Source organism: Trachemys scripta, chromosome 10 (genome assembly GCF_013100865.1).
Source record: "Trachemys scripta elegans isolate TJP31775 chromosome 10, CAS_Tse_1.0, whole genome shotgun sequence".
NCBI lineage: Eukaryota > Metazoa > Chordata > Testudines > Emydidae > Trachemys > Trachemys scripta.
In genome coordinates, this window is record NC_048307.1 from 81,171,448 (window position 1) to 81,184,002 (window position 12,555).

At 39.9% G+C, this 12,555-nt stretch overlaps 1 protein-coding gene across 1 annotated transcript in view; it reads left to right on the forward strand.

Annotated features, from left to right (window-relative positions):
• IQCH (IQ motif containing H) overlaps positions 1-12,555 on the forward strand; it is a 115,771-nt gene that overhangs the window by 43,473 nt on the left and 59,743 nt on the right. The window contains exons 12-14 of the mRNA XM_034784004.1: positions 3,263-3,438; positions 6,158-6,430; positions 11,562-11,753. Of these exons, the coding sequence (XP_034639895.1) occupies positions 3,263-3,438; positions 6,158-6,430; positions 11,562-11,753 (641 nt within the window). The remainder of the gene's footprint in view (positions 1-3,262; positions 3,439-6,157; positions 6,431-11,561; positions 11,754-12,555) is intronic.

Genomic DNA, 12,555 nt, shown 5'->3' on the forward strand with positions numbered 1-12,555 from the left:
CATAGTACAGTTGGTTTTTATTTTTTGGAGGTTTTTTTAGAAGATAGATTTGTTACATCTACATTGTTTGTTAGAAAAGGAAGAAGATCAATGCATTGTATAGGAGTCAGTCTTGATGATCGAATGGTTGCTTCTCACCTTCATATCTATGAACATGAAAATTGCATTTCCATCGGAGAATTTTGGTCCTAGCAATAAATAACCTAGAAATAAACCCCAAGATTACAACTGAAGGCTTTTAGAGAGATTTTTAATTTTTTTCTCTTTTTCCCCATGTCTTTACTTTGTGCGTTTGACAGCACTTTGTGTGCACTATGTGGGCTGCATGAACTTGTTTACCAGAAACAGCAGCAGCAAAGCTGAGGTTGAAAGTGAATACGCAGCAGAGGGAAAGGGGAGGGGGCCAAGGGGGGTGGTCTTGAGCATGTTGAATGACATTGCTCAGTGCCCCGTTTATCCCCCAAAAGACCCTTCTAAACATAAACAGGGGAGCAGAAAACATCCTAAATATTTTTAACATATTTTAAAAAAACCCAAAGGTGCAGAACATACTATTAAAGGGTGCTTTATCAAAAAAACTCTTTTTTTCTTTTAGTATTAATCAATTTTAAAAAAAAAATCAAGTTCGCAGTATTCCCTTCAAATCTAATCCTATTCGAAACCTGTTTAATTCTTACTTATTAAAATCATTTATATAGAATCATAAATTTAAATTAAGATAAGGCCCAATCCTGCAGCCCTTTTTCATGTGAACAGTTTCACATTGGCAAAGACTTGGGGAATGGAGCCATTAGACAGAAATAGGACATTTCAACTGGTGTCCAAAAATTCATCTGATCTGCTGTGTTCAGATATCAGCTCTGATCCGACAAACACTTGGGCACTGGAGTAACTTTAATACAGAAGTACTCCCAGGGGATTCAGTGGGCTACTCACATGCACAAAGTTATGTGCAAGTGTCTGTCAGATTAGGGCCTTACTTCTGCAAAATGGGAGGGTCTCTCAAAACCAGAGAAGTGAGTTTTCCACAGTTACGCCCTATTCATTTGCATGGGAGTTTATAAGATTACAATCTAACCCCAGAAGCCACCTGTCCTTTTCAGTGAGTTGCACCACATTGTAGAGTCTATCAGTAAATAAATATTTTCCCAGCCGTGGTTTCCAGTTGGCCAGGATTTTGCATGGGGCCATTTCATTGGCCTTGTTTTCCCTACAGTTTGCAATCATTCTTGAGCAAGTAATGGAACTGTAAACTGTAGCGTAGAAAAGGACCAAATATTTTTTTAAATTGTGTTTAACCCACAGAACTCATCCACTCCACCTTAAATACTAGATTAGATAAATGTTAGTACTTAGCACAGGAAAAGACTTATTTGGGTGTCTGAGAATGAAAATAAGCAGAAGCTGAAAAAAAGGGGTAAAACACATAGAGTTTATAGATAACCATATATCAGATGCTTAATTTGTGCCCAACAGAAGAGCACAGATTCTTGCAACATTGGTTTAATGGTTTCTTTAGAATATCAAGAATGTTTCTTTACACTAATATAATCAGATATTAGCTACAGTCTCCTTATGCATTTCAGCTTATGTCTAAATGAGATCTTGATAGCTGTTGCTGGGGTAGTCCTAGCAGTCTTTAGTTCAGCCTTGCAAAATTCTGCTTACCCACTTTACCCTGGGCAAGTAACTTTTTGACAGAGTATTGCAATATCATTAGCTTTTTCATTGTCACAGCCAAGGTGGGTGAGCAGTTTGTCTGCCCAGGTTGGTAAATTGTCAAGAGTGACTGAAAGTGATATTGACTATTGACCAAAGGCCAAATGGACTGCTCTCTTCATTGTAATTACTTTTTGAAATTATGTGGTAATGAATTTTATGCATTCTTTTTACGTGCTAGACAATGGGCTAGCTCCTCAGCTCGTGTCATTTTTTTGTACACCAGTTGAATACTATATATGTATTTTTTTAGCATATGTTGTTTTCCTGCAGTAGCGCACCACAGCAAAGTAAATGAGTGGAATATCTTTTTCCAAGTCCTTTATCAAATGAGGTTTTCCTTCTTACCACCTTTTCCCCTAGATTTGGTTACTGCACCTTCTTAAATTTCATCTTGATGTAATAATAATCATTGTTGGCACTTTTAGGGCTCAATCCAACTCCCAGTGAAGACAAGACAATTGACTTCAGTGGGAGTTGGATCAGACCTTGGTAGTGCTATTTTTCATTTGTAGATCTCAAAGCAGCACACAGTGTTGATGTTATGAGGCCTGTTAACTCATCAATGTCTAATATTAATGTTTTAGAAAAAAACACACGGGGTCAAATTTTCCAAAGTGGCATCTACAGTTGTGTGGCAGTTTTTCACACCTAAGTGTTTGCACATGCAGTCTTTCAGACCAACTTGTTTTATATGTGTGAACTCAGACTTGATATTTAACAGGCCAATCTGCATACCCGTTTGTTCTGCAGAAGTTAATAATGCCATCCTACTGTCAGAGACGTCTAGGGTGACCAGACAGCAAATGCGAAAAATGGGACAGAGGGTGGGAGGTTATAGGAGCCTATATAAGAAAAAGACCCAAAAATCGGGACTGTCCCTATAAAATCAGGACATCTGTTCACCCTAGAGCCGTCCCTTTGGTACAGTTAATCGGGGCGACTGTTCCACGCCCCGCGCTTTGGCGGAGCCCTGCAAGCTGGTGTGATTGGCCGGCGCGGTCAGTCCCGGAAGTGACAGATTCATCACTTCCTCCCCGGGCCCTGTACCCCTCTGAGGACAGCCCTGCCTACTGTGAACATTTACGTGGACAGGGCAAGAATAAGACCAGGCCATGCAAAATCCAAGCAGAGTATGAAACTGCAGTTTCATCAGCTTCCTAAAACTAATAGCTCAGTTTTATAATTTACTGAAGTTTAATGGGACACACGTTTAAAGTAGTGCATAATTCCCATAGATGTTAATGTGAGTTGTGCTGCTCAATCCCCCTGAAACGCTTTGGAAATTCTACCCCAAATGTGTTCTGCAAACTTAATTCTGAAAACTAGCTATTCCTTTGGGTTGCTGACCTGTCTTCAGAGAAATGCTGAAGCACAGAAAAGCAGTTAAACCAGTAAGGTTTGTGAATTACAAAGCTCATTTTATTTCCAGTATGCTTTTAAGGAAGCTGTTTGTTAGCAAATGGTCAGGAATCATCAGATATCAGTTCACAATGGAGTTTACCTTTCTACGGATAATGAACATTGTGCCCATTTGTTTTAGATGCCAACGTTGACGTCATCTACATCTGCCCCCTTCATCTGAGTGAGGAGTTACTGCAGTATTACAATAAACTCCTGGGTCTGCAGGCAGCTGTTAGATCTGGGAACCCTGAGGACATGGGTGACCTGCAGGACAGGTTCAAAATTCTCACCCCTGAAGCTATAAACAGCTTCCCAGTGAGTTTGTCTTCTAATTACTACAGCTTGAGGGATGCAGTAAAATTAAATTGGAAATTTTATAACGTGTAACGCTCTGGTACCCATCAGTGAAATATTATTGCAAGTTTAAGAGCTTTCCTGATTAGACTACTAGTTAGACTGCTGGAAATAAATATCCCAGTTTAGTTTTATAGACTTAGTTGAGGTAGTCCTATCCCCATTGTCTGTAGCCCAGTGTCCATTCTCAGTCTTTGTCTGGGACTTAGAACTTGGTAGATTTATAACGCTAAGGAAAGCGTAGCAATAAAAACATTTCTGTTATTCAAACTTTAGCTCCTTATAGCTGAACAGCCATTCATGTATTCATTCCTCAAGAGTATTTATTGCAGTGAAATCCAATTTAGAACTTTTTTTTTTGTACAGAGTGTGGAACGTTAAATGTGTTCAATGTAGGTTTTGTTGTAATATTAGCTTTGAACTCGTTAGGCCAATGTTAAGACCAAACAATGGAACATGGTCCGAAAAGAGACTCAAACCTACTGAAGGGACAGCAGCGCTGAGCCTACCGCAGCACTCTTGCTGAGGCAAAACAGCAGTGACTTCAGTAGTTGTGAGTTTCGGGAGCGTTTTGCTCACGTAAGCAGTACTGGATTAGACCTTTATAGGTTTGTTTTATGCACCTTTCTTTCAGTTCATGAGAGAATGTCTTTTCTCATTGTACTAAAATTTACCTAGAAGTATCCTCAAAGTACCTAAGTATGGATTGTAACTAAGGGCCAGGTCCCAGCTCTGGCAGCACATAGCAACCTTAATACTGATTTAACCTGCCGCCTGGGGATTGTGGTGTAGGGGAAATTACTGGGTGGTGATAACTGCATAGCCGGTGCTGGGCCACATCTGGTCCCAACTCTCTGCATGGCGGACACGGCCCAGGAAAGAAGGGTGTGTGGTTCAAACAGCCTCGTGCTCTGGCAATCCCTGGTTGCTGGCATGACGCTTTGGGGAATCACTTTTGGAATCCTGAGGATTCCCCACATCCCCCTGCTTTTATATCTTCTCCCCCTCAGCACTTTGGGTCATGACTATCACATCACTAACTGAGGCAGAATGAACTAGATTTTACACCCTGTTGCCTTCATTCCTTAATTAACTGTAGAAGCTATTATTGAGAGACCCACAGCAGTTCTCTTCCCTGCATCACCACTCCTGGCCCCAGGGAGCAAGTGACCGGGACTGGAAATTGAACCTGGGTCAGTCAAGCTGGCCCTCTGTCCTGCTTCCATGCTACTGCTCAGGGGGGAAAATAAAAATATCACTTAACAAAACTTCAAGAGTGTGCTTTAAAGCTGAATAAAGAAAGGAAACTCAGGGACATAGGTTTGTTAGCTACTCTCCCTTTGGTTATGCCTCCCAAGACCCTCGCTTCTCCTGCTGGAACTTTAAGGATCACACCTCTCCAAATCATGTCCATCAACTTCACAGAGAGCCTTGGACGCTCTTTGACGCTCCGCACTGTTTCCCCATTAGGCTAGGGACTTTACTGTTGAGCGATATGAGGCATCCTTTTTAGGGGGTGAGCATGGTGCCTCCACCATGCTCCCAACCCAGACACCAGGTCCAAGATTTATACTTTTTTCTCTGGTCATGGAGCCTGCAGAACTTTGAATGAAAACAGCCCTTAAGGTCCCCATTCAGGAAAACACTTAAACATACGCTTAAGTCCACCCCTATTAAGGAGAGTATTTAAACATGTGTTGAAGAAATAGGAATGCTTTCCAAAACTGGGTCCTAAACTGGTGGATGAAATCTCATTGTAAAGAAAACTTCCTTCCCGTATGGTTCTAGAACGTTATCTTCATTCTTGTGTAGTAGCAATCTCTGACCTGCTAAATGTCTGTAACACTATTCTATGCATGGCATCCATCACTGTCTCACTCACTTTCTGAATGTGCCTTGATATTTCCAGTGAAGTAACTTATACATTGCGTAATTTGCAATGGATGCATGGGATTTGTTGTAGCAAATATTCCTGAGACTCAGCCTTCCATGATTGATGTTCTTAGTTTAATTTTGCATGATGTGATGTCTCTCCTGAACAGCCTGTCCAGAGATAGACATTTTATTTTTAAAAAGAAATGAAAAACTGAAACCCTTGTGCTTTTTTAAAAAAATCTATGCTTCCTCCTCTGCAGTCAAATTGACTGTGGCCATTAAAACTACTGCATAATGGAAATGTATATCCCCTGTAATTTAATGTGATCAATGAAAGGTTTGCTAAATCAAAATGTTTTATTCTCAGAGAATCATTTAAAATGCTGCTGCACTGTATGGGGAAATATATTCTCTGCTATAGGGGTTTTTCTTCATTTTTTGTATTGATTTTGCAGACGCTTTAGAGTTAAACCATGCCAGAAGTGTTGCAGAGATGAATCACTATTATCCAAAGGCCACCAGCATCTCTGCCGACTGACAGAAGGATAATTCCGCGTGGATCAAATAAATACAGATGTGTAGTAATTAGTTCTATTCCCAGTGAGCCCATTTCCAACACACTAAAGATGTGAACGATTATGGAGCCTCACCCCAACAGCTTTTATCAATTTAAACGGCTAAGCTACAGGATAGGTCATAACCCAGCCTGCTATTAATAATGTATTTATTGTGTGCAACATTATAAATTAGGTTCATGGAATAGAAAAGAACACCTTTTAACAAGAATAATGTTATCTTTATACAGGGCCATCACATGTGCTTGGCCACTCAGCTGAAGTACAGCCCCAAGACAATCAAAAGAATAAAAAATCTCATCCAAGGCAAAGAAGCCTACATCATTGGTGGACTTCCTCACAAAGATGATTTAGCAGTGGCTGACATATTAAATGTGCCCATATTGGGCTCTGAGCCAGAAGTAGCTCATCTCTATAGAACTAAGTCCGGAAGTAAAAGAATCTTTGCTAGTGCTTGTGTGCCAATACCTCCGGGAGAATATGACATCTATAACCATCGACAGGTAAGCGGGAAGCGGTTTGGGAACTTGTCTGTTGGCAAAAGAACAGTTTCTTTGGCACGTCAACATATGGACGCATATTGTGACTAGGTAGGGGGCAAACTTTGTTGCCTTGCATAAAAAAAAAAATCTAATGTCTGTTGTTGCATTGATTAGAACCTTACTGTGAAGTGAAGCATTTCTGTTAAGGGAGGTTCCATTTGTTTAGAAAAAGGCGATCATCCAAATTGAGATCCACTCGGCAGATCTGCTGCCTGAATTTTTCCCTCTGTTTAGTGTATCAATTCATTTCCAATTTCACTTATTGCCATGACAAAGCATAAAAGTTTTGCTAAACTCAGTACATCAATCATCTGCATATGGGCGGCTTTAACAACAGTAATAGAGGAAAAACGGATTTTATATAATGTGGTCACTTTGTATGTATTTGTTCTGGACTCACTGGCAGGATAACTGGTAACTGCAAATTTTTATTGGTGTGCCTCAGTACATTGTTACTTTTTGCTGAATTTATCTAGTTGTGGTGCTACAAATTATGCAGCAGCTAACCTATATACAACCTGGTTTTGTTTTCATTATCTTCCTTTTTCCTCTCTCCTGTGTTATGGAGCACTAACTTTTTACATCCTGTCTCAAATTAGCTTGTAAGCTCTTCCGGGGAGAAACTGTCTCTGATGATGTATTTGTTCAGCACCCAGCCTGGTGCCTGATATGGGCCTCTAGGTACTACCACAAAACAAACAATAATCATATCTTTGGTTACAAGAAACTCCTGCCAACAAGACGTAATTGAGAGTGGGAGTCCTTGGCTCCTCCTTCATAAACAGTATCCAACGGGAATTCCTTTGGTCAGGAGAGGTACAGAACCTGGCTTCAAATTATGTTGAAAATCTTGTTCCTCTCACTGACCCCCCCCTTTTACCCTCTCCCTTCTGTATCTGTGCTCTGGCTTCCTAGCATCATTTTGCTTCTGATGGGTCCTCATCTAGCTGTGAGGTGAGAGCAATTCAGTCTCTAGTCTGTGGCTGCTCATAGAAAGATCTTCCTGCTCACCATCGGTTATATTCTCTTTTGTTGATTTATATGTATAGCCAGCTGGTTTTGACTGCCCTTGCAGTTCGATATTAAAAATATTCAAGAGGCCAAATAACCAAGCTCAGCCAGTTTATTGTCTATAGACAAACAGTATGGTATAGGAAATAAAGAGCTAATCCGTCACCAATCCTTCCAGGAAGTGGGTTCTCGCAGTGTGTTCAGTTCACCTTCCACAGAAGGTTTGCTTCCCAAAAATACACCTCTAAAAATACCTCTATTTTAATGGGGTTGTTTATAAGCTAAAACCCTCTATATATCCTCTAAGATTCCACCTACCAATTTCAACTTATTTTTCTGGTTCCATGGTGCATCCCTCTTGGGTCTTCGAATACAGCATTCTAAACTAGTTGGGCCATGGAGGCACTCCCTACCTGTACCGGGGTAGAACACTTATATATCTTGTTCCCTGTCTCTCTGTGCCAAATGCTGAGTTGTACTGTTACAAGGTATTGTGGGATACTTAGCATAAGAGAGCAAGAGTAAGTGTAGTACAATTCAGCGTGATTACCCAACTTATCTTCAATATACCATAATAACACCACGCGCATAATATGTATTACCATGGTGTATGCTCCATCTAACTTATATGTATTGGCAAACAGGTCCCCACTTGTGGCTTTGGTAATTGTATCAGGATGACACCTTTGCCAAATTAATATATGAAGCAGAGGTGAGGGCATTCATGGGAGTTGTATACTGTTTTAGCAGTATAAGTATAAACTGCATAAGCGACAGCACGTAATTAATACAATTAAAACTAACACTCCCTGTAATACAACCAAAAGCTTTAAGTGCAACTTCTATCCAGGTGTGGGAAATTATTATTTCCACCATCATGGATAATTAATCTAGTTGAGGTGCTTGTTCTGCTTTGCGCATGTCATTGATAATCTGGATAGTCTGAGTGTCTTTTCCGTGCAGTAATGTTTTTAAATTTAAAGTTAGTGGTTCAATATGTATGTTTAAAACTGGTATGTATTTCTTTAATTTCATCCTGGTGCTGGGGTTTACTTTGAATCATGGATTCATTTTGAAAGATTGGAACAGGCATAATTAGTGTGACTTATAATGCTACATTCATGAGAAAGCAGAAATTTGAAATAGTGACATTACAAATGAGGTCTTCATACAGAAATGTTTTGTAATTAGTCACGCCACAGTACTGCCCATCCATATTACAGGTCACCCTTGCTGCTGGTCATCACCATTTGGTAAGCATCACAAGGCAGGAGACAGAAGCGTCTAGCTTTTCCGACTCAATAAACTGGTACAGGCCAGCGTGGCTATGCAATGGAATTGTGATGTCAAAAACATCACATCTGCACACCTATCAATATCCTTTAGTGGAACAACAAGCTGAGTGCAGTGCCCTCCAGATTTGTGTTGCTGAGTGATACACAGTAGCTGAGGTAGACCTAAGCATTCCTTGAAGATGCTGTCTTCCAGATAACCTGCTGAATGGCCAGAAGCCAATTGATCAAATATTACAGTGTCAGGATCCATTATCATTTCTTTAAAAGAAATAGACATGGAACCCACCACTGAGCACAGTTGTTTGAATAACATGTACCTTGATTAAGAGGCAGTGTCACTGACCCCAAATTATGAATTGTGCTAAATGGAATTGTTATGATTGTTGCCAATACACTACAATCTGTTGTACACTGACGATAATACCATTTGGCTAATTGCTCATCATTAATAAGATTAGGCAATTTCCCTTTTTCAATATTCCCTAATGAAATAATTATAGTAGTTAACACATATCTCCCATAAGCAGTGCAAGTTATTTCTCTACCTTCTCTATGATTTTCCCTCGCTTTTTCATTGTTTTCTGTGATGAATTAATTAATTTTTTACTTGTGTTTGGTTAAACAGCTTAGTATTGTCATGTATATGTACACCATTTATCATTCCCCAGTAGCCACGAATTATGGGTTTAGAAACGGTGTCCGCTGATGCTCAAAATAGTTGATGCGCCTTTTTATATTTTTCCAATCTGCCCTGTTCCAAATGGACATCCTGGATCCAAATACCCCTGAAACAAAACCATAATTCCATCTAAACTTTGGAGTCGCCTCCTTCGAAAGATACCAGACCGCAGAACAGTTTCCTGCCTGGCTATTAGGCCTTGTGAATATTCCTGATATGATACTATCGTATCAACTAACAAAGAAGTATGCAAATTTTATCTCTTTTATGCAATAGTCAGCTAGTTTCCCTTGTTCACATGGGTTTTTCACACAGCAACAGGCAAACAAATTAAAATCTGTGAATCTGTGATTAGGAAGAAGAAAACATTTTTGCAAGAGGAAAATGTGATTATGAAACTACAGAATCCTGCGGGATGTCTTAACAGTAGGGGGGGTACGTGAAATTGCGCATACTGTACCTCATTTTTTAAATTGACTAGATTTCAAGTTAGTGGTGTCCCTTTAACAGCAGCATGCTTAGCCATAGATCCTTTTATAAAATTTTCTGATTTCTGACTGCACATTTCCTTCAGTATCATTGTTGATTTTTTTTCATGGAATTTGGATGAATTTTGGGGTAGCTTTGAGTGTTCATTGGATTCTGGAAGAAAATACTTCACCTCATCAGGAAAATCATCTTGTTTCTATTGTGTTTTGAAATTTGCAGCATTCATCCAGCCGGTAATGTCAGCATGTTGTATTTGTGGATGGCAATAATCAATAGCTTCTCTCTTTTTACTGATGTGCATCATAAACCTGAAAATAGTGAGGATGTTCTCATTCTTAGGCATTCGTGCTGGCTAGCAAAAGGCTTTTTGCATTCCTTTTCTTTTTACAAATACCTTTAACACTGCTAAACAAATATATTACAACTTCCATACAGTTGATAAAATAAACAAATATATGTTCAATTTATTATTCTAAATTAGTTCAATTTATTATTAAGTAATTCATTTATAAAAATTTCCTACCCAACACCCCCACGTGCTTATTAGTTCCTCTTTTGATCCATGCTGCAACATTTCAGAAGTTCTCCTGCTGTTGTTTGCTCCTATGAAATATTGACATCTTAGGTTAAATAATAAAAGAAAGGTGACACTATGTTAAAGCACTGTTCAATTTTCACTTAAAGAGAGCACATAATTCTTTCCATTGGTACAGTCTTAACAATACTATTGATCGTTTTCATTACTGTAGGGGAGTCATCAACAGAAACTCATTTATAGGGTTCTCGAAAGCAACAAATAATAGGATTTGGAGCAAACAGATGATAATTCTGTTTGTGGTCCAAGTCCAAAAAATATATACAACTAGGAGTCCAAAAGATTACCATGTAAAAATACCTTCTAGTCAATGCAGCACAAGATCTGTATAACACTTTTCGAGGGTCCAATGGCATTTACTGTTTCTAAACAGCTAATTATATTCTGCTCACCGGCTAGTTTTACAAGAAAGCCATTTATGCATATAGATAAATAATTAGAATCACTTTAATAAAGCCTATCTTGTAAACCCTTCATAAATTTATAACCATATAATTCACTCTGCAGCAAGAACATGTCACAGATGTTTGCCTGGGAATCTGACTGTAAGAAGGTTTCAAAGAGAGGATTTTGAAAATAGTCTAGTGCTGCCATCAGCTCCCCTTTCTGAGACACATCCTGAGAAGTACTGAACATGCAAAACTGATAGCGCCGGTCCAGCAATGAGCTCCACGTAGGCAGACTCTGCACCGGCACAGAGCCCCATTGACCTTTCTGTGGGTCTGCATGTTCAGGTGGCTCCAATTGCCGAATTGTGGTCATAGGATCCTGAACAAAAAGGGTTCGAGTGAGCTTTACATAAGCATCCAAACTACTGATCACCAGTATCTCTGCTTTTCTGGGAGGAAGGAGGATTGGTGACTATTGGTAAAACTGGTTTGAACCTGAAACTAGAAACTCTAATTATAAGTCTGTTTATAAAACAAATTTTAAATAAAAATATATGAGCACCTTAATGATGCCCTAAGTCACAATGTTTTTGAAGCCATTCCCTTTGTCTTTATGCCACTGTTTCATCCATAGATGCTTGAAGTTCTGAGTCAGCTGATCATAGATAACCTGGGAGTGAGACGTTGGTTGTTTAAAGTGGACGATGAATTTGGAGGAAACGGCACTGCATATTGTGACATTGCAAGGCACCTGAAATGCTACCATTGGGCCCAGAAGGAATGTCAGAGATACAACACTGATATGTGGAGGAAGAAATGGGCACACGTAAGTTAGTGAGAAACTAAAGGTATCTTATTCTCTGGGTCTGTTTGTAATGTTTTAGGTTGAGTACGTCTGTAGGGAGTGAAGTATCAGGGGGTAGCCGTGTTAGTCTGTATCTACAAAAACAACAAGATGCATCTGAAGAAGTGAGGTTTTTATCCACGAAAGCTTATGCCCAAATAAATCTGTTAGTCTTTAAGGTGCCACCAGATTCCTTGTTGTTTTTGTAGGGAGTGGGTCATGCTCACTAAGGCTAGGTCTACACTGGGGGTGGGGGAGAGTCGACCTAAGTTGCGTATTTTAGGTCGACTTACCTGGCTGTGAGGATGGCGGTGAGTTGACCGCTGCCGCTCCCCCATCGACTCCACTTCCACCTCTCGCCACGGTGGAGTTCCGGAGTCAACAGCAGAGCGATTGGGGATCGATTTTATCGCGTCTACAGTAGACACGATAAATCGATCCCCGATAGATCGATGGATAGCGAAGACGTGCCCTAAAGCAAGCACATTGTCGTGTACCCCCCTTCCATGGAATTTGTGCTTGGTGGGGGAAAATGTAGCTCCCTCTGGAGTTTCCAAAAGAGTTCTGCAGGCGGAGGTGGCTGAGGGGATTTGCTGGATTAATGTGTACCCAGCTCCTGTGGACATTCCCCTGGCTTGCTCTGGCCTCTTAAATTAAGACCTCAGCTTTACAAGAAATTGAACTTTATCTTGTGGAATTATTTGGATAGCAAGTTTTATAACATTTTATTCACATATAATAATAATAATAATTAATACCTTCTCTTCTATAGCACTTTTCATCC